Source organism: Anarrhichthys ocellatus, unplaced genomic scaffold (genome assembly GCF_004355925.1).
Source record: "Anarrhichthys ocellatus isolate YVR2014 unplaced genomic scaffold, GSC_Weel_1.0 scaffold1, whole genome shotgun sequence".
NCBI classification, from domain to species: domain Eukaryota; kingdom Metazoa; phylum Chordata; class Actinopteri; order Perciformes; family Anarhichadidae; genus Anarrhichthys; species Anarrhichthys ocellatus.
The window spans coordinates 6,036,401-6,059,100 of record NW_022280031.1 but is presented as its reverse complement, the minus strand read 5'-3'; the positions used below and the strand labels follow the sequence as shown (position 1 = coordinate 6,059,100).

The 22,700-nt window shown below is 40.3% G+C and overlaps 3 protein-coding genes across 14 annotated transcripts in view; 1 reads left to right on the top strand and 2 right to left on the bottom strand.

Annotated features, from left to right (window-relative positions):
- The window catches only part of LOC116387096 (voltage-dependent calcium channel subunit alpha-2/delta-3-like), a 29,933-nt gene extending 26,374 nt beyond the window's left edge, over nt 1-3,559 (bottom strand). Inside the window, exons 1-3 of the mRNA XM_031853891.1 lie at nt 3,313-3,559; nt 1,709-1,790; nt 154-378 (exon numbers count right to left, since the gene is read on the bottom strand). Coding sequence (XP_031709751.1) covers nt 154-378; nt 1,709-1,790; nt 3,313-3,452 — 447 coding nt within the window. The 5' untranslated portion in view covers nt 3,453-3,559. The remainder of the gene's footprint in view (nt 1-153; nt 379-1,708; nt 1,791-3,312) is intronic.
- Nucleotides 3,560-9,119: 5,560 nt separating this feature from the next.
- LOC116387797 (parapinopsin-like) lies at nt 9,120-11,878 on the top strand. Its single transcript, XM_031855188.1, has 4 exons — nt 9,120-9,450; nt 9,665-9,993; nt 10,785-11,027; nt 11,765-11,878. The coding sequence occupies exons 1-4, from the start codon at nt 9,120-9,122 to the stop codon at nt 11,876-11,878; spliced, it is 1,017 nt and encodes a 338-aa protein (XP_031711048.1).
- A 207-nt stretch (nt 11,879-12,085) lies between these two features.
- cacna1da (calcium channel, voltage-dependent, L type, alpha 1D subunit, a) overlaps nt 12,086-22,700 on the bottom strand; it is a 57,613-nt gene continuing 46,998 nt past the window's right edge. For 10 of the 12 annotated variants that reach the window (XM_031855085.1, XM_031855103.1, XM_031855121.1 and 7 more), the window contains 11 exons: nt 22,591-22,693; nt 22,328-22,429; nt 20,522-20,655; nt 19,570-19,686; nt 18,747-19,144; nt 17,913-17,939; nt 17,128-17,256; nt 16,811-16,950; nt 16,038-16,144; nt 15,482-15,799; nt 12,086-15,317 (listed from right to left, as the gene is read on the bottom strand). In XM_031855085.1, the coding sequence (XP_031710945.1) occupies nt 15,012-15,317; nt 15,482-15,799; nt 16,038-16,144; nt 16,811-16,950; nt 17,128-17,256; nt 17,913-17,939; nt 18,747-19,144; nt 19,570-19,686; nt 20,522-20,655; nt 22,328-22,429; nt 22,591-22,693 (1,881 nt within the window). In that variant the 3' untranslated portion in view covers nt 12,086-15,011. The remainder of the gene's footprint in view (nt 15,318-15,481; nt 15,800-16,037; nt 16,145-16,810; nt 16,951-17,127; nt 17,257-17,912; nt 17,940-18,746; nt 19,145-19,569; nt 19,687-20,521; nt 20,656-22,327; nt 22,430-22,590; nt 22,694-22,700) is intronic. The other 2 variants (XM_031855094.1, XM_031855112.1) reach the window with 2 other exon arrangements.

Sequence of the window (22,700 nt, the reverse complement as noted above, 5' to 3'; positions counted from 1 at the left end):
TACACACACAAAAAAGGGAACAAATCTGCAGGGCATGTTACAAAATGTTTTTATACAAAAAATGAAAAGTTTGGTTAGAAATGGAAGGACAGCGCTTCAGCTTCTACCACACGTTTGAACTTTAAATCATATCTTATATTAAGGAACTGTCACCTCAGAGCAAGGAGGTCCTTGGTTTGAACCCAGGAGCCGCTTTCTATATGCAGTTTGAAAGCTCTCCCCATATTTGCGTGGACTTCCTCTGATTCCTCCGCTTTCCTCCCACGCTCCAAGACATGCAGCATTTTTAGGATTGATCCTGCTACCGCCCTTGGCCGAGGGACTGGCCTCAGAACTGGAGTTGGTCCCCGGACGCGGCGCTGTGATCGCCCACAGCTCCTAAAATAGTGAGGATGAGTCAAATGCAGAGGATTAACAAGTATGACAAGGACTCATGTAGTAACTTAACCTACAGGAAGAAATGAAAGTGTTGTTATTGACACATGGATCACAGTGTCCAAGCAGAAAATGTTCTGCAGAATTTATAATGTAAATGATGATGGCATTGATAAACATGGCATCCATACAACTATGATAATTAGACCGAAATGTCAGTGAGGTGTTGATTCAGTTCTGTTGTCATTGTCAAGACTGTAGTTTGTGGTGTTCTTGAATTAAAATGCATATACGCATTAAAGGGTGTTCTTCCATACCGACCAGTTCTTCTTGTGCGTCCATTGTTACAAATTCATGTTATGTGGCCAAGCTTTTGTTAAACCCACATACGTCTATTTAATGTGTTGAGTTTGAATATTTCACATAGTCTAAGTATTATATAGTCTGTTGAAACAAGGGACAACTGTCACAGAGAGGATGTACTTTCTTTAAATGTAGGGTTTCTTATTAAATGTAAAATAACTTTATATTTTTGTGGCTTGTGCAGTCTGTGTTCATGTTTTTAGCGTCCAGTCCGTCTCTCCGTATTTTTCTTTTCTCTTATTTTCATTGAAAACTTCCTTAATAATTAAGGTTAAATTTAGGGGTTAATTAGGATTTAATGCCTTTAAAATATCATAAGACATGAATGTTAATTTTGTACAGCTAGTAATCTCTCACACATCTATATATAAATCTAACATGGGTAAAAGAGACAAATTGTAAGCATGCTGACGAACGGTGAACATTCAATGCACCTAACTCAGTTCAGACCACCCGAGGCCTGGAAACACAGAGCGCACCTTTGCCATCCAGTGGACAAAAAGTGAAATCTGCTGCACTGGGTCATCGCTCATTCTCTGCTGATTTCACTCATCATATCAACATCGCCTCACCCATCGAACTCAAACACACACTTATTCAATTTGTCTCCTTGTCGCATTCATATCCAGAGGTTGAAACTCTTGACTCCAGAGAGACTCTGGAGAGATGAGAGGAATCAGAGCCGTGGTTAATGGGCCGTGTCGAGTACAAACACACCCACGCACACACACACACACACACACACACACAGGCACACACACACACACACACACACGCACACACACACACACACACACCTCTGTCCCTGCCAAACACACCTGAGTCTCCTCTAAAACAACGCATCAACATTCAGCTGAGACACCGAAATGTCTCTGCAGCCATTAGATTACATAGTACAATGTGTGTAACGACCATCAGACAAAAGGAAAAGTGCATTTGTGTCCACAAGACTGGGAAATAAGAAGAATACCTTTTGCAGGAGTTGGGATCCAGAATATTTTGCAGAGATGGATTTAATTTCTCCACCAAATGCTGAAGCCCATAGCTTTACGCTAGAACAAAGTGCAGACAAATAACAGTTTAGCCAACAGTCGCCCAAGTATTATAGAACAATGTGCGTATACAAATGTGAAATGAAACACAGAGAAAGGTAAGGGATTATATTAAATAAAGGAAAATAATATCTTAATCTAGCTACTTTTAAATGTCTTGTCTCTCCTCAGCTGTCATTTTCTTTTAGCTTTTTTATCTTTTCATTTTCTGACGCGATCAGTCAGAAGATTATAGCCATGGCCCGGTGTCCCTGACCTTCACTCTCATGACAAATGATTGCTTTCATTTTGATGATCTATACTGTAGATATTAGCGTTTCTATTAAACTGAAAATGTCTCTTGGGAAGGAAAACTACATTTAAAAAAATTAAAGATTTGTAGTTAGCCCATGCGCAGTGAAGTGTCCAATATCTGCAGAGCCAATTGTTCAAACACAGATCAGAGGTATTTGGAAATAGAACCATTTCCTAAACTGTTTCATTAAAAATGAAATAATTTCAGTTACGGTTCTGTTTTCTACTGGTTTGCCTAATATTATTGATTGTTTTTGTAACATTGTGGATTTTAAACTAAACTAACCCTTGGAAGACCTTGCAAGGACAGCATTTATTTTCTTTATTTTTAATTAGAAGTGCTACTCCTGATCCGTGCAGTTAAAGACACAAAATGCCCTGCAGGATATTTAATCTAGCCTTTTTAAGGTTGTGCTAAGAGTTTAAAAAATATGTAACTCTGACATGAACGTTGTCCACTTTTTGAATATGCATTCACATATTATACTTTGACTTGGGAATTTTCTTATCTGAATTGTTTTAGGTAGAAATAGGAAACAAAATCCTGCAAATAAAAGTTCCCAGAGTAAAAGGTATTGCTATTTAACAAGGCTCACAATCTGACTAATGAAGAAGAATGTGATTCACTATCAGTTCACTATTGTTGTGATATGCAAGCAAATTGAGCATTATTAGATTACATTTGTAAAGACCTGCAAAAGTGTGAATTCAATTGAACCAATTTAAAGTTATCGGAAAAGTTTGTGAAAGTTATCAAAAAAGAACCTGCTGTTTATCAAGTTGAATTAATATACATGTCGGAAAAATTATTTAGATAAAAGGTTCCTCTAAAAATGCACGTCATGTCCATGAGAAATAAAAGTGTCTGTAGTTTGTGGCAGAACACAGTGGAGCCTAACAGTAACGCCTGCTATTTTAGAACACATATCATTTTTATTGTCAATTTATTGAATGTATATAATGCTGTCATATAACATAAAACAAAGGGGAGATTTTCACTCATGCTGCTTATTTGCTGAAATCCCATCTGTAATTGCACGTTCCCTTCTACCAATAGTATCACTCTTTACCAATACGTGTTGAGTTAAACCTGTAATACGGCCTGTGTGTAACATAAAAAAGGCAATTTAAAAACGCTGAACATCTAATGTCTATATGTCCGGCCTGCCAGAGATCAACTTCAGTTAATTGCATGTGAAAGAAAGTTGCAGAGCTGCCTCTCACTCACACTGACAGAGGGATCCCTTGCTGGGACCCCGCCACCTCCACCACATTCAAGCCGACGAGGATCCAAAGCATAAGGAAGCTGCTGCTGCTGCTGCTGCTGCTGCACATGTGCGACAACAGGATTCTCCAGCTCCCAAACATCTTCAGCTCGGATAATAAAATATCTGTACAGTAAAAATCCCGTCCCAACACCGTACTGGACTGCTGGACCCCGGTGCACAGTCTCCAGCCGCGGTTCTGCCAGCACGTACCCTACTGTATCTGAGAGAGAGAGAGAGAGAGAGAGAGAGAGAGAGAGAGAGAGAGAGAGAGAGAGAGAGAGTCACCTTCCAGCCTCAATACTCTTCTCATTCGCCTTTCTCTGGAAAGGGAAACCCCCTCAGTCGGTTCTGTGCTGCAATGATCACGAACCTTTTATTCTTGGAAACGTGTCGTCTGCATGTTTGAAACAAAGACTGAAAAGCTTAAGGAGGCGAAATGGACCCTGATTCCTGGAGTCGAGGGGGGTTCCTCAATGTCCAACTGAGAAGAGCAGCATGGACAGGTGTTTGCCGGCCACAGATCTACCGAGAATCATTTTAATTAATCAGCAAAATGCTGATGATCGCTATGAACTTTGGTTCTTCTCTGCGACGCACTTCTCTCATGTCGACTGCTCAGAAGTTGTTGCATTTAACGCTGACGCTGCAGTATGCTACACGCTTGATCTGCTCTCTCCCATCTCCACGCTGCACACACACACACACAAAACCCGCGAAAGCGTGGGATTTTATTATAACTGCAATGTTATTATTATGGATTACATAATGGATTCGTAAGAATATGGAAGTTAAAATAAGCAGCACACAATAAGGGGAGATTCTGGACATAAAATGGCTCTCTGGGCGATAATGAGACTGCAGATGTTTCATGGAGGCTTCCGCACTGCCAGCAGCATAAAAGAGAAACAATGTGCACATTGAGTTCAGATAATGAACAGTCCTAATACAAAACAACCAAAATGAGAGACAGTGGTGGAAGAAGTATTCAAATAATTTACTTTAGTAAAAGTGCAGTATAAAGATACTCAATTTCATGTAAAAGTCCTAAACCCAAAATTATAAAAGCGGTATGTTCTTACAGTATTTATTGTTAATGTAATAATGCAGCCTACTTTAATTTTGTCCTTGGTCAAAGTGGAGCTTATTTGAGCCATTTCATCTGTGATAATGCATATTTTATAATCTTACGTTTTGTATGTAAACCTTTAATTTGAAAAATATTTCTAACTAATACTCTTAAATAAATGGTGAAAAGTAGGCTACAATATTTCCTACTGAAATGGGGTGAAGTAGAAGCATGAAGTATATAGCCAATAAAATGGAAATACTCAAGTACAGTAAAGTACCTCAAAATGGTAAGTAGTATTGAGTAAATGTACTTAGTTACCTGCACCACTGGAGAGAGATACATGTAAATAAATACATCTTTGAGCAACATTTCCATGTTAACTTTGTGTATTTGTCTGTGAATAGCTGAAGTCTGATGATTCATTAATGACGTCACTGGACCCCAGAGATTAGTCAGGTACAGACTAAAGGTGTAGTGAGTTAGCGCCTCTGTCGCGAGACTGAAGAAACAACTCATGAAGTTTATGAAGTAGGCTTCGAAGTTTCACTCGGTGTCATCAGTGCTTACTATATAAAATAAGACTGGACAATGTTCCCGTCGTCTTCTCTAAACGCTGATTAGGAAGCGATAATGATGTCAATGCAGCAGGAGGGTTGATGCACCACCACCAGGAACCGTGTTTCCACTTGAAGCTTTTATTAGTTTAGTAATTGCATCGTACATCAAAGTTGTGAGGAGCCTGTACTGTCTGGGACGTGCCGATAAGGTTCCTGCATGTTGGATGACGGACAGTATCATCCAGCCTCTCTCACAACACAGCCTCCCTGAGTGCTTTAATTAACTATTGATGGCAAATAAATGCAGTTCTCTGTCACGATATACTGAAAAAAGTCCACTAGTTTTATTTGTCCAGTTGAAGACACGACTGGGACTCATGCTGAAGTGTCTTTGAGCAAGGAATGTGTTACCTTCTTCCGGGTCGTTGCACCAGTCTCACCATCCTTAACACATCAGGATACAAAACACATTCTCAACTCATTGCAGTTGTCTATGTTTGTTCACAGGGAGAATTAAAGGAACAACTCTGTGTCCCAGCTGTGCACATGGCTCCCAGCATTCACAGTCCTACAGTAAATATATCCAATAACATTGTGTGGGTGTTTTCCTTGTACCTTCATCACATCACATCTCAAATACTGTCCGCAGCAGGTAACAGCGGTGCGTCGTTACAGTGACATTACATTTTTAGCGTTTTGGCGTGTTTGGCGAGGACAATCCCAAAATCTGCTGCCTCTGTCAAGCAGACATATTCAGCTCTCAAATACATTAAAACGTATTCAAGAAATACAACTGGGGAGGCTGCACTGTCATCACTGGCGTCCATGAATGGAGAAGAACCTCTTGCTGGAACTGAACCGCACCGATGTTCTGTACAACCGTAGGATTAAACTCTTTGTAATCAAAGAGAGGAGGATGGACTTTGTCTTTAAATAGTGATAAGCAGCTTTGGTAAGTGAACTGCTTTTGTTTTTTTTTACATCTGCAGTAGCCTTACTACATTTTTACATCGTGTTGTTTTTATGATACGGTTAATATTGTTCCCTCTGATGCGAATGATATTTGAATGGCCCGTGCCCTCGAGTGTGTGTGACGCAACATCCCGTCATGCTGCATAGTGACAGACCTGCATCCTTTATAGTTTTGTATCTGCACTCTGCAGTTAGTGTATTTGTAGCCCTCAGAGGTGTTGAGCTTCATGTAACATTTTATTTCACTTGTCAAATGTTGCAGTGTTATGTGAATGTGAGGTTTTTACACGGAAAAAATAATAACCCGTAGCTGTGTCATAATGAAGTTATTAGGAGGTGAATGCAGTAGGACAGCACTGAAGGCCCGGGTATAAAATACACGGCCCGCCACTGGTGGAGTCAGATGAGAGTGATCACAGATCTAGACTAGCAAAGTTATAGCCATTAAAATGTTTAGGGGATGTGAACAGGTTGAAAGGAAGCAGGGGGAGATTTTTCTTTTCATGCTGCGACAGCTAAAGTCAGAGGCATTATGTTTTCAGGTTGTCAGGAGTTTCTTCAATTTTGACTCAAGTGTCCATTTGGATGAACTGATTAGATTTTAGTCTTCAAAGGTCAAAAGTCAAGTCCACTGTGACCTCATAAAAAACATTTTGGCCATGACTCGGGAATATCCTAATCATGACAATTTCACACAAATGTCTATTAGGATAAACTTATGAAGTGATGACATTTTGGACAGACATGGATGTAAACTGCAACTTGACTGGTTGGGGAGACGGAGGTTTCTAGTTTACCTTATATTTTGTGGTTATGGCTGATACTAGGGGAGGATCAGCCAAGAAAAAAAGATAAGAATAGACCAAATAAAAAAAAGAAAAAAGTTAAAAGTGAAGGTGATAGAGCATGGAATAAAACATGAGTCAACCTTGGTGAGTCATTGAACAGATGGAGAGAATTGCAGGATTTTACAAAACCAATCCTGAATTGTCCTCCTAGATTGTGATATTTTATTCATAGAGCATTGCATTTTCTTCTTACACACCGCCTACCAGCCCTCGGTCCAGCCTCGTTCTCGGGCTCATTCACATTAAAGGAGGAAGGAAAATAACATGGTATACGGCTATATTGATTTACAGACGTCTCTTTCCCAATGTCAGTCTATAGGAAAAAATATGTTTGGGCCCAATGGACTCGGAAGTTGTAACTCCACGGTTTGGCCATTATGTAAAATATGATTCAATGCGTGGTGCTCTTTCCTGGAGCGGTGATTATTGAAAACACTACTGCTTTCGTCCTCAGGGGCCGACAGCATCAACACAAAATATAAGTTCCTTGTTGTTGCTGTAAAGACAAATAGTTAAGGTTGACGTGCAAGCTTATTCTGGGGCTTTCGACCAGCTGTCATGGAGGTTGGTCTGTTGTCATGCATCATTTAATCCATAGCTCTTTGAGGAGTTTTTGTCCAGGAAGGCTCGATGTAAGTTTATGTTTAACCTTGGAAATAGAAGTTTAACGAAACAATTTGAATTCAATGGTCACCATGTAGTTGAGAAAAGATACAGGGGAAAAGCTTCACATAAAGGCATAACGCTTTTTATTAGGAGCCAGACTGCTGTTGAACTCTCAACCCAAACAGTTGTAATTTCTTTCTTGACTTGATTGGACGTAAACCTCTTCAAGGGTTAAACTTCGGACACCTGCCATGTTCAGTCTGGAGGCTTAACCTCACCTCATGCCTTCAGCAGACGCCGGATAATTCATGTCAGACTACCTACAACTGTCAACTTATTCTCATCCTGTGAACTGTTACTGCAGAGAGATTACATCTCACCTCAGCGTACCACATGTTAATTCAGAGCTTAACCAGTTACTTCACCATTTGAGGAATACCAATGGGGTTAAATGGGATCTCACTGCAGGAACACAGACTTGGTCTTGAGCTGACCTAGGACAAAAACATTGTCATCTGTCAGACTTAAAAAGAAAGCGGACTATCCAGAGATGCATCAGAGGAATCGATTTACATTTAGTTTACATTGTTGTTCAGCAGATGACTCAGTGGATGTCTGTATGCAATGAGCTGCACTGGGTTTAATTAATGTATATTTCCATCATTATAATCCCTAGTTGGCCAAACTGAACCATTATCAACTAAAATAAGGTATGTAGCTGTGTGGTACTTCAGGAGGACATTTTTAAGACCCAACATTAGATAAAAGTTTGCAAAGATGCCTTTAAGCTGTACGAGGAAGTAAACTGTTCCCACATACTGATTCATCAAAACAGAACTTAACTTGTCTGTTGAAGTAAAAATAATTAAAATGCTTCAGTAATAGTGAAGGAAATACAATCAAGTGTCCACCAGAATATGTCTTATAGTTGGCATTGATTTGTGCGGTTAATACTTCCATGGTGCAATGATGTTTTGCAGCAGGTTTAAATTAATCAATTTGTCATTTTCCACGTTTGGGTTGAATATAAACAGTTTTCAAAGGAGGAAGATCATGCTTACAAAATCAATTTTTACATAAACGTTCTACCTTTTCTCATATATCTGAGACTTGATGACTGTAGCTCTCTTTATGTGGGAGTCAGTGAGTCTCACGTGCAGCTTGTCTACAATGCAGCAGACAGACTCCTCACTGCTACCAACAAGGCAGACCACATAACTACGTGATCCCTCTTATTTTGTTGGCAAAGCCATCGTTTTTTTTAAATTTCAAATGTACTTGAATGATTCTGTAAAGCTGTTTGGTAAACATCTATTTTTATTACATAAGCTCTATAAATAAGTTGACCCGACTGCTGATTTTACTTTCTCTGATCCCTGGTTTATGTAAGGAAAGCCAAGGCGACAGAGAGAACCAGAAGGAGATCATCAATATTTACTGTATTTACAGACAAACCTCCTCTGAGCATTTCTTTTTTTGAATTTGTTTAGAGGACTGATCCTGGTGTGGAGACTATTTAAGTGGCTTTATAATTTGGCAACAGGTGAGGGATCAAGGATCATCATTTGGAGGAATCACTCTTTGTTAAGTCCAGATCTGGAGGACTTATGCTTAGACTGTGGGCATCTAATCTCCGCTGTCCCACTACAGCAGTGAGATATTCTACACCCAGTAGCTCTGAGACTACCTGACCACCGTTTGGAAGCTTTGCATCCATGCAACCATCAGTTTTTTTCTCAAATGCTTCCTCCTATGTGGGACCACATGGGGAACCCCCTCTGTCACGCACTGGCTTCATCATTCTCGCCATCATTATGGCCCTTTTCACCGGTCCGGCCATCATACTCAACGCTACGGTGATCATCGTGTCCCTCATGCACAAGCAGCTGAGGCAGCCGCTCAACTACGCTCTGGTGAACATGGCTGTGGCTGACCTGGGCACAGCCATGACTGGAGGGGTGCTGTCTGTGGTCAACAATGCTCAGGGGTACTTCTCCCTGGGAAGAACCGGCTGCGTGATGGAGGGCTTTGCAGTGTCCTTGTTTGGTGAGTGAAAAGAGAAGCACAGTACAGGTGACATATCCTTTCCTCTGTAAAATTACATTTTAGTTCAACAAACATTTGAAAGGATGACACATTTCATCACTATGTTTACATAATTTTCATTTAACCATAGAACAATATTCACTCACATTTTTCAGGCACTTCCCTGCTTCTCTCATGTGTTCCCCTGACTTTGATTTCCCTCACTGGTCCGCAGGCATCACATCGCTGTGTACAGTTGCTCTGATCGCAGTGGAGAGGATGTTTGTTGTGTGTAAGCCGTTGGGACAGATAACCTTCCAAAAAAAACATGCAGTCGGAGGTATTGCCTTATCCTGGTTGTGGTCCCTCTCTTGGAACTTACCTCCCCTGTTTGGCTGGGGCAGGTATGAGCTGGAGGGCGTCGGGACGTCCTGTGCACCCGACTGGCACAACCAAGACCCTAAAAACGTCTCCTACATCCTGGCTTACTTTGCTGTGTGCTTTGCAGTTCCCTTTGCCCTTATCTTGGCATCCTACGCGAAGCTAATGTGGACATTACACCAGGTGAGCATTTATAAATGTGGCTTCATCACAGGCAGTGGTGTAAAGTATCTTCTATAAGTACATTTACTCAAGTACTGAATTTAAGTACATTTTTGAGATGCCGTTCTTGAGTAGTTTCATTCTACACTTGAGAGGGAAATATACCACTTTTTTATCCATTACATTTATTTGACATCTGTAGTAAATTACATACTGCAAATCTCAACACCAGCTGCCCCTCAATTCAGATGTCAATGCATTTTTAAAAAGTCAATATCCCCTCTAAACGTCTCCGATTTTTTTATTGAAATAACTTTTCCAGGCCAAAAGATTCAGAGAAATTTTGATTGCTCAAAAAGAGAGAGAGACAAAACACACACAAAAAAATAAAAACAAATTTGTGTTGCAGACATCATCTCACAGCCCCTCACATTTATCTTGTGACCCTTTGGAGGGGACCAGAACCCCATGTTCGGAACCACTGGAGTAAACTTGATATTTAAAATGAGCTCCACCTCGACCAGCTACAACAGTAAAATGCTGCTTACTTGTTGCATCAGTAATCATTATAATATATCACTCACATGGGCCATTTTTCTGCAGAATGAGTACTTTTAATTTGTATGATAATTTATTTTTGAAGAGGTAGGATTTTGAATGCAGGACTTAAAATGGAGTATTTTTAAATTATTGTATTGGTACTTTGAGTTTAGTAGAAGAGTATTTCTTCCACGATTAATCATATGATGCATCGTGACATGCAGCAATGGTACCAGTCTATTTACTATTTAAAACAATATTCTGTGTTACAGGTGTCAAAGATGGCCTGTCTGGAAGGCGGAGCGGTAGCTAAAGGAGAGATGAAGGTGGCATCCATGGTGGTTCTGATGGTCCTGATGTTTCTGATCAGCTGGTTGCCTTATGCCAGCCTGGCCATGCTGGTGGTCTACAACCCTGATGTAACGATTCACCCGTTGGTGGGCACAGTGCCGGTTTACCTGGCCAAGAGCAGCACTGCGTTCAACCCTATCATCTACATCTATCTCAACAAACAGGTAATGTAACAACACACACAGACAAGAATTGAATTTATCCACATATGATGAAAATAATGTAGGAAAAACTTGCTGCGAATCAGCTCTAAAATACTTCACGTCAGCTCCATCTAGTGGTATTGATGGACAGTATACCTCGTTTTAGGATATATTCTTAAGACATAACAAAATTTGAATAATAATAACTTTCATTATTTTAAGTCTTCCCGTTAAAATGTTTTTAACAGAATTAATTTATTCTTATTTTTTTAAACACATTGTCGTTGTAAGCAGATATAAAGACATTTGAATGTGTTTATTAATTTACAATCTTTGTCAACAATTAACAACAACTTCTCCGATAAAGACATATTTTACATTATTACAATGACGTTACGATCACATTAAAAAACACTTATTTCTGTCCACAACTACATTACAGTCATAACACACTATGTCATGAACCATTAATAAAAGCTTTATACACTGCTTATAAATTATAAATAGGGGGAGTTAAAGAAAAATGTTATAATTTTTTAAGTTGTGGTTCATTCAACAATTTTGTTAAATATTAGTTACATATTATATAACAAATATTATATAGCACGTATAATTTTTCTGATTTAGATGTATTTCATGGGCAGAATGATACACCTTGTACTAGTAGCTGAATGACGTTTGAATGTTAATACATTAAAAGAGGAGATGTTTTGTCTTGGAAAGACGTTTTACTCTTTGTCTCATTTTGTTGTCTGTAGTTTCGTAAATACGCAGTGCCCTTCCTGCTGTGTGGGAAAGAGCTCTTGGAGGACGATGAGGCATCAGAGGCAACGACTGTGGAGATTTCCACCAACAAAGCGTCTCCTGCTTGAAATGTAAAAACCCCTACAGCTGTGTATTCACAAGATTTTTGCCTGAAATGTATAAAAATCTGTTACACGTTTGCGTCTTTTTAAAGATTAATTTAGAGTTTAATTGTGATTTTATAGGTGACTTGACGATCTCTTTCATTTCACAGGTACAGACTTATTGGTGTCCAGTGTCTCTAAAAAGGGCAGAATACAAATAAACCACAACAGTAATTCAGCATAAGTTTATTCAATGATGATCAATAGAAAATAAAATCAGTATCGATTCAAATAAAGTCAAGGCCAAAATTAAATGAAAAATACAAAATATGTATTGATAAAAAACCCAGAAGGTCATAGTAAAGCATTTGCTACTAAGAGAAATTATGTTTACTGAATAAAAACATTAAGGAGCAAATATCAAGACTTTCAAGTAGAGAACATTACCATGGGTCTTTCCATACTTTTGTACATATTTTACATTATCTTCTATTTTAATACAGCTTTCAGAACATTAATAGTTGTAATAGTAATTATAATCATAACAATATGAAGAAAACTAATAGAAACGTTCAAATCAATATGTGTTTCTCTGAACAGGTACTTTACCTATTTTTTTTTTCTACCTGCGAACAGAGAAACATTGCACCTTGAAAATATCTTTTAATACTCTTTCATTCCCAGCATTGTAAGGTGAGGTGTAAATGACAAATATAGATTCCACTAAACCATACACACGTCCACAAAAAGTACAAAAATGTCTCACCTTAATACACAAATCTGTTTAGAAAAAGGAGAAACAAAAGCACTATACAGTTACTTGTGCAAAGACAAACAGCTATGTGCTAATATTTAAATACCATTGGTATAGACTCAACCAAATCATTATTTTCTTTTTTCAGGAATCCCTGACATGAGGTAAAAGTAAGTTCTTTTCATCTTTAGTTTAACACAACTTTTAAAAGTGTTTACAAAATAATGCATATCTTCAGTTCATCAGTACTGTAATTGCTACGAATAGTACAATGTGCCTGTTATGTGCATTGGTCCTTTTATATGACAGTCATCAACAAAAGGACTGGAACACATTTTTTTTTTTCACTCACAAACAATTCAAAGAGCCCTTTCAATGTGCACACAAAATGGAAAACCTACATTTTCATGACAGTATTCGGTTGAATTAGAGTACAGTACGCACTCGCCTACAAATCAAACACTCATGAACTACACATTAACCCTAAATATCCTTGGTGCTAATTCAAACTCTCCATGGTAATGCCTGAAAAAGCCCACTTCTGCTTATTTATACCAGTAACCATAAAGTAATATATGAATAAATGGTAATTTGTAAAAACTTAAAGATATTTAGTTGTCTTTTTGTTCCAACTTGTGGGCTTCAGTTGCTCCTCTTTATGCATCCAGGGTGAGTTTTCTCATTAATAAATCTGATCAGGGGAAAAACACAAAGGTTCAAACCTACCTAATCAAAGACTCTACTGTGGGACACTGTGACAGACAGGTAAGTTGAGACAATGATATGTTGTCACTGTTGCCTAACGAGGTATACTGTACTGAATGCAGGAACCAGGCCGGCTGAGAGAGAAAGGGGCGAGGGGTTAGTATTGCTTAGCCTCTCTCCAGCATCCTGACACCAGGACACCCTCTGTCCTTCCACCTACAACACACATTGGACTGTTTCTGACCTTTGGATGTGTGCATGCGTCTCCTGCCACCACAGGCTGCGAGGACTCGCACACTACACGAAGGCTAAGATGTGATTGCCAAGATTCAGTACAAAGGTTAAATGGAATTACACCATCAACAAAGAGCATGTCATGGAAAATCCCAGCACAAGCTATGAGAAGTATTAATTTATCCCTGTTATTACCATCTATCATTTCTCGTCCTTTCAGCAGCAAAAAGGCATTTCAGTGGGGGCTGACGAAACCTAGGTTTGACTCTGAAACCAACTAAAAAAGCAGCATTGTTAATGCACTATGCATTTTAAATTCTTGTGCATGCCCTGCACAAAATATGCAAACAAATGTGTTCGTCACATCTGTATAAAATTTCAGCGCTGGATCCATAAAATGCTCCTTTAAAGGGGGCTTAACCTTATGCAACTGGTGTTGGTTTAATGAAGTAACACATGTACTCCTAAGCTAAGAAATCAAAGTCATTTGCATATCTTGTGCAGTAGTGATGTCACACAAGTAGAACCTCTTAAAAATGCTGTTTTCATAGGCAAAATAAAGGGTGCATATTAGCAAAAAAAGGCAAATAAATATCAGAACCTACCAAATAAAATAATGCAAGTCTGCTTTTATAGCATAACAGGAGTCACAAGGGTCCATATTGCTGATCTTTTAAATTATACATAATTACAAAATATAGAATATCTCTTTACAAAGTTTATTTTGTTCTATAATACAATTTACAGCATATCAACTATGAAATATTAATCAGGATATTCTAAGAATTTAAAATAACCTGCCTGCATCACAAATGCTTTTGTCACTTCAAAAGTACATATCTCAAGTTGAATGATGCTATAAGTAGGACAGTTATTTCCTGCATAATCTGGTACAACTCTACTGGTGCTCTTCACTTTGTGACTCAGCTGTAGCGCTCATTAAACGGTCTGCAATAACAACAAAGGGATCAACTCATACTAACAACTACGGGAGGAGATATGCCTTTTTATGCTTGCATTGAAAACTTGCATGATATGCCAAACCTTATTAAAGTGACCGAGGTAATGACATCGTACATCTGATTGTCATCACCATTAGAGACCCGCCCTAGAGAGTATCTCACACCTTTGCGAGTTGGTCCATTTTTCACTGGCATCAATATAGACACACATCTGATTGGCTGGAGCTGAACCTGTATGTCACCTCCAGCACAAGGCCTTTGACAGGAGGGTGCAGTCAGTCCCTCTGTGCTCAGCAGGGATGGTATCTGGCTCTGTGTTATGAGAACAATTAAATGAACGGGACTAATGTGTCTCTCTTCTATATGCCTTTTCTCTTCAATGTTAAAGGCACTTCTTTTGGTCAGAGCCAACAGATGCATTTTTTTTTTTTTTTTATATATTTTCACTGATTTTAGTCTGACAAGGTTCTAAATTGCAGATTTCCGTTAGATCCAGCCACTGCTATAAAGTCGTGATGCAGATCATCTCGTCTGCCAGGTCCTCCTCATAAGGAGCTCTCGGTTCTGTCTCTGGCTCCTCGTCGCTGTAGCTGGCTGCAGTGTCCTGCAGTTCATAGTCCCTTGGAGTCAGCAGTGGGAACACGTTGACCCCGTTGACACTCGGGGAAATCCCTCCGTTCAGCAGGTGGCTGGCTGCGCTCTCCATCTCATCTATTGTCATCTCACACGCATCTGCTATCTCGTGCTTTGTGGCAGCGACGAACTTGGGATCCTTGGCATATCTCCCAAGCCCTTCTGATATCAAAACCTGCTCGACAGAATGAGAGGAAAAAATATGTTACTCTGGATTTTTCTTGTTTCAGTTATCTGGCTTGTCCCGTTTTGTTTTGACAGCAGCATAAATCTATGCCTGTGAGATCAAATTACACACACCTCTCCTCTTCCTACATCCCTACCAAGCCTCAAACTCACCGCTTCCACAAGGCTGGTGGCGCTACCTCTCTTCTGGTGGTACTGGTTGTGGTATTCAGGTGGCACCTGCAGGTGGACAGGTGAGTACATCCTCTGGGAGAACTCGAGGTCATCTGTGTACCAGGAGCTCTTGCGCACAGACACTTGGCTGCTAGCAGCACTCTCCCTGTGTGGGTGGTCCACGCGGATGAGAGGGGTGTAGTACGGCGACTGGTCTTTACCGGCCGGTGTGGCAGGAGGAGTGGCCCAGGAGCGGGTGGAGCGGGTTGGGGAGAGGCGGTGGGCTCTGCTGGAGTCCAGGCCTGCTACAGCCATAATCTGTTGGATCAGAAGAGACACATGACACAAACTCTATTCTACTCTACTCAGGCACATTTTACTACTAACTCCAGGAGGATATGTGCACCATTTATCTTGTTTCAACAAATGCACGTTTTATATCATTTAATTTAGAGACTGTAAATAATAAACACATTCTAAAAATGTCAAAGATGTGGCACGGTGTTCAAAACAATGGAAGTGAGCAAACACAAGAGACGTGTGCAGCCTGTGTTACCTGCTGCTGCATAAGGTGCAGTGGTAGAGCAGTACGCTGATGTGGAAGCTCGTCCTGGCTACTTTGTCTGCGCAGACACTCAAAGTTGAAGGATGGCCTTCTGTGACCTGAGTGAGTCAGGAGTGAACCAGTGAGTGTCCTCATGCAGGAAGCTTTGACAGCATGCGAACACTCAAGGAATATGAAACCGGGTGAGTGGGTAAATCATACAGTGGGTGTAAAACGTATTGGTATGAATGTATTTAGTAGAGTGACTCTTTGATAACAAAAAAAGCTGTTTAATGACTTATTTTATCCAGAGCTGCAGGTGTAACATAGTCTACAGTTGGCTTTAAATCCAGCCTACAACCTGCAGTTTTCTTTTGTGCTCATAAGACAAATTAATGCGACATAATTCATCTTGACAACATCTCAGAACAGTTATGCACAGTGCTGTACAAAAACCATCAAAGCCAAGTGTGTACCAGGCAAATTCATTTTTCACAGTCTAATAGTATCAATTATCTGCTGTGTAGATATTCCACAATATTTGATTCTATTCTTCATAGTGCATTTAATTAAGATCTACTTCGGGTGATAACAATTAGAATTTATATGTGTGTGTTACTGGCAATGCTGTGTCCTACATTGTGTATGGAGTCTTTTATTCTGTGTGACTCATTTCATGTGGCAAGATATTTTTGTGTTTTAATTTATAAAAAAATATATATATAATATATAGATATGTATAAGGTAAACATGCTTATGCTGCAGGATTCATGGGGTCAAGATACCTTGAGGCGTGGCAGGAAGCAACCGTCTCTTTGGTGACCTCCGTGAGTCGTAGTAGAGAGGCTGCTCGTCATCGTCATAGTAATTGTCAGGGTGATGGTAACCTTTGGGAGTCTCATACTCCGTGTCACTGTTCTGATACCTGTCAACATACAGAATTAAGAGCATGATGGCAGGCAATAGTCTTGCACACACTATCCCAAAACCCATAAGAAACCATTGAGTTTGTGATTCTTTATAAATCTTTGTACATGTGTCCTATTCTGAGCCGGGTACAAATGCACATACAACTGGCCACACGAGTCAGAAAGAGTAATACCTGTCCCCTGACAGCATACTGTCATCTTCATAAAACTCCTCCCCGCTGTAATACTCCCCAGAAAGGCGGTCTTCATCAAGCTCCTCCTCCCTGCGGATGGTGGGGTGGTGTCCATCTACTCCGTGGGACCTGATGAAAGGTTAGAGCACAGGGGTCACAGCGGGCACGCTGCTGCTGTTCAGTGACGTAACTGGAATATGGCCATGCACTGCCATGCAGACTCCAGTCTCCAGGGGACAGCGATGCAACCGATCACTCTTATAAATATTAACCACATCCAAACCAAGACAACAGGCAGAGGTTTCGAGCTAAAGAGATGACTCTGTCGACACGTCATCCACCCTGAGGCCCTTCGTTAAAACACCAATCTTTTCTGGAGTGAACTAAGTGTAGGACTTTGCAATTATTTTCAGAACCAGCGGTGACTAGTAGTGCGGTTTTTAAAACATTCTCATACACCACCTTGTTTTTGAGCATCTGGGTGCTTGTGAAAAGCAAACACGTCACTTTTACACATGCATAAAGCAGGGCTGCTCTCAGCGATATGCTGGCCACTAACATTTATGTTATTTCTATTTCAAAGCATTGACACAACTGCGTTATAACAGAGGCAGATGACAACCAGACGAATGACTGGCCAGCATATAGCACATAACACTGACTTAACAAGGATGCAACCATTCGCCGATTCAAAATCAAGTCAAAATGAATCAAATAAACATAAAAATAAAGTCCTTTTGCCGTTGAGACATACTGCTGGAGCCAAACCTATAAAAGCAACATACCTAACATAGGTCTCATAGTAGCGCCTTCTGTCCCAAGATAGCAGAGGGATGGTTGAGAGAAAGCATTTTGGTTAGGAAGGAGAAAGGGAGGAGAGAACACAGAGAAAAGGACAGAGAGAGCATGACATATATATCATACAGTATATGAAACATATACAGCATTCTCATATATATATGTATGAGGAGGACAGAGCGTGATGGCTGATGTGGACTCCAGTGTTGGTTGACAATTCCATTTTCTATTCTTGAGATAAGAAACAAACAAAAAAATCATTTGTCTTTTGTAAAGTGGCAGCAATGAAATTGTCCCCCAAACTTATTGGGTACTAAAGAAAAACAGGCCCAATGGAGCGGCTGAATAAACAGCGGATGGGAAATCATGAGATAAGTGCACTATTGATCACTTATGAAATGAAATGTCAGTGTGAGAGTAGCCTTGTGACCCATTATGAAGTGAAGGGTTTACAATAAAGGTTTGTGAAAAGGAAAGGTTTTACAAGAAGCCAGGTCCTGCCTGTTGAAAAAACATACTTTGCAACAGATAATAATTTAAAATAAGATGTCCTCCTTGTTGCAGCGAGCACTCGATGCATAGAAACTTGTGTTTTTTATTTGATTTAATAAGTTAATTCCTCAGTCAGAGAGCTGCTTGAAGCGACTAAGAAAACATCTCCGGTGAGGTTTTCGTTTTCCTATCTATTAAATTTCCACATTTGTCAAGTTCAGGAATAAGAACAAACCCCCAAATAAAATGTGCTGAAAGGTCTGAATCTACATCTATTGTTTGAACTATTTCTGCAGCAGATCAAAGGCTGGCGATCGGCGTGTGGATACCTTTGACCCTGGGGTGTCCGTGGCTTGTCGTAGTCGTAGTCGGAGTTGCGAAGACCCGGGTAGCCATTGGGAGGCGCATGTTCATAGTAACGATGGTGTCCTCCGTTGGGAAGACTGGACGCGTTGGCGTTGTTGAGGTTGACGTTGGTGGATTTGGGAGACTTGCCGTAGGAGTTGTGGTGGCGGTGGTGATGGTGGTGGCGGTGGTGATGGTGGTTGGGGTGGTTGGGGTGGGACATTGCGTTGGCTCGAGACAGGCGTCCCACCGGCTGCTCCATGTGGGCGTAGTGAGGCGGAGGCTGCACCTGCAGAGGTCGCTGAGTGGCGTTGGTCTGGTGGCCGTTGGATCGCCGATGACCACCATTCATGAGATGGTTACCGAAGAGTCCACCATTACGCTGTGAAGGAATGCTCAAAGTAAAACCTCCAGAGCCTCGACTTCTTACAAAGCAGCAGAACAAATGTGCTATTGATGTTAAGTCTCAGGACTGATTTCTTTTTCAGAAATTGTATGAGCAAAAAGAAGTTCAAAAGCTGGTTCATGGCACATGACGTGAGCAAACATGAATGCACTTTTGTTTGAATTGAAATGAAGGAAAACAAAGGAAGCCAAAATAAACCAAATGATCAAAAAGCTACATATTGTAGCAACATAGATTAAAGACAACATCTACTATTTAAATTTAGATGATTCATATTTCACTGAGTACATTTCCTTTTATAGCTTTTAAAAAAAATGGAAAACACGAATAAGTAACTTTACAAGCACAATATTTAAAATGTTGCCACATGTCCTCTTGTCATGTAAAATTGAATCAGTTACCCTATAAATTTCCTCGTCTTCCTCTGGAATAAAGTCTACTAGCTCGTCATCTTGCAGATCACATGATATCGCTCGGCGAATTTCGGGCCCAATATCATGCAGCGTGCGAAGGCCAGCCTGTAACCATGACAATAAGAGGGCTAAACGCTACAGCGGGGAACCTTCATCTTACAACTCACAGTAGCAGATCTGAGGTCATACAGTCACAACCACCACACATACTGGGCACACACACACACACACACACCTGTGCTGGAATATGCAACACCTGACATTAACAGTATACTGACAGACTGTGTGAGATGAGAACACATAGACAGACAAATGTGCTCTCCTCAATGCAACCTGCTGTGAGGATTACTCTTCTGAGATGTCTCAAGCAGCATCCAGCTGTGCTTTGCTGGAGGGAGGGAATAATTACTTTTCTTCCTTTCCTTGATTTGTAGTTGTACTTAACCAAATTAGAACAATACACACAAATTGTCACTATAATTAAATTAAAGGTTGGTCATGTTTACTGTCTGACAATGATATATGGGGTTATATTGTAGCCATATATCATACAGTACATCGTAAAGGTAACAGAAATGGCGACAAGCTTTGCGTGTGAATTTCATGAATCGATGAGTGAATTGTGAAAACACATGAAAATATGGCTGGAGACGATAACACACGCTTAACATCAACATCTATGGTATCTAAAGACACAGATACACAAACAACAAATTCACACATTGGAAACAACAGCACAGTAACAGATTCATACTGTATACCAAGATCATGAACGTCCTGCTGGATCATAAACCATAACATTAGCACACTTAATGGCATTTGAATGAAATGCACAAAGACACATTTTACAGAGTTGCAACGCTCATAAATCCATGTTTTCACACAATTCTCTCTCTCTCTCATAAATAATACACACGCACACACACAAGAGGAGACTCACCTGTAAAGCGATAGCTGTGTTGTTCTGCGATGGGTGAGCACCCACCAGGCCTTCCTCTTTACGTTTCTTGAATTTCCTAAAGTAGTCCTGTATCAGGAAGGTGGCATAGAACTTCCCCACGGTTACCTCATCATCTGAGTGAACAGACCACACAAATGCTTCCTGTGTCAGCAGGTCACTACACACAGAACCCCTCATAGAGAGAAGGAGACACGCTTCTCTTCTCTCGTCCATTCTCTAACTGTGGGTCCTTCTCCTCAGGACTACAGACAAGGGAGGCACTCTTCAACCCCAAATCAACCAAAAGTAATTTATATCCCAATTATATACATCCATCTTGATGGTGTATATACTGTACCTCAATCTGCACCACATGAGATCCTTTGCTGTGTTTTAAAAAAGAACAAAAAAAATCAAATATTTGCTACAAACCCTTCATGTGTTTGTGGATTTCTACACCTGAACAGCTTTAGGTGATCAATAAAAGAATCAAATGTATAATTTTTTTGAAATTGGACGGATTAAATTGGATAAATACGACCCACTAAAGCTGAGAGTAATAACTATTGTAACCTCTCTGTACAGGACAGGATGAGTAGACTCAAGGTCCGATAGACAACAAATAAACATACACTATATATCATAGAATACTGCTACTTTTCAATCAGCAGTATGTAATTAGTAGTGAAATACAGGCTGCAAAAACAATACTTTTAAATATTAAGATAACATTTGTCTGAAGCAACTGCCATTCATTTACCTTTGAGACACTTCTATAATTTGTTAAATATGTTTTTGATTTTTTACCGTGTGAACCAAATTATTTGTTTTAAATGTCAGAGAATGCCATTTAATTTATTACTTTAGCACATGCAAGCAAGCAGATCTACAGTATGCGTCATACATGTCAGTATGTTTGCGTAAATTCACCTGTTTGTGCTCATGTATGCCTGTTTGTTATGTGTGTACGAGCCAGTGACGGTTGTACTTAAAACTGTGTTCACGGATAAACACGGATGTTCACGGATGTATTTTTGTCCCATTGGATTTTTAATTATTTGAAGAGTGTGTGAGAATCATTCTGAAGCAGGGGTCTGAATCACTTTGAACAAGAACGCTGGGGACAGAGAGCGGAGAGAGAGGCAACACTAGTTCCATGCCACCACCCTAAAACAGAACTGCTTCAGAATATTCTGAAGTGCTTCAGAGTTTGGATACAGAGATATGAAAGTGTGAGAAGAATAAGCTGTGGAAGCTCAAGCGGTGAGAAAAGGACAGAGATTAAGACAACAGAGTGAATCAGAGAAACTGAGAAAAGAGAAAGAGAGACAGATAAATAAGAAACGAGAGATGTATTAGTGAGGAAGACAGAGCATGCACTTGCACAGTGGTCTACAAGGCCATGCAAGCCCAAAGCCCAGCAGACAGTCAGTGGCCTCCATCAGCATCCACGGCAGGAGGGAGGAGTGTAGATCAAACACACACACACGGATAAGAAACACACTGCTGAAGGGACAACCAGGAGAAAATGAGCAGAGCAGAAACAGCACAATACAGCTTTACTTGTGTGTGAGCATCAATGTGTGTTAGCGAGTTTTTTTATTTTAGGACATAGAAAGAGCAGTTTGGAGCTTCCTGTAATTTTATGCAAATAGCATATGGGCAGTATCTGGCGTGTGTGTGTGTGTGTGTGTGTGTCTGTGTGTGTGCTAGCGGCTTCAGCTTGATTTGTGTGTCAAACTACAACAGAAGGACAGAGAGCTGTGTGTGTGTGTGTGATTTCATTGACGGGCAGATTCCACTAACCACCAGCAGGAGGCACCACTTGGTCCAGCAGCTTCATGCTGGTTCTTTTCCAGATTTTCTTGATGACAGCGCGCAGCTCTTCATTGGCCTGCTCCAGATTACCTGCACCACAGGGAAATAAAAACGTCCCTAAGAAACCAGCGCTCCGGCCCACAGCCATTTTAAATCCAAGCAAGTTGGTGATTAAAGGCAACAGCAGAATATTGTATGTGTCTTTTTCAGGAGCAGGAAGCGGTGTAATGGGATATATATTTGGCTCATACCTTCTGTTTTGATCTTCAGGGCCGTGCGCACCAGTGCAAACAAAGTGGCGTTAAACATGACTGTGCCGTCACTGTTCAGGGGCATGTTCATGGCTACCAACCTCTGAAAG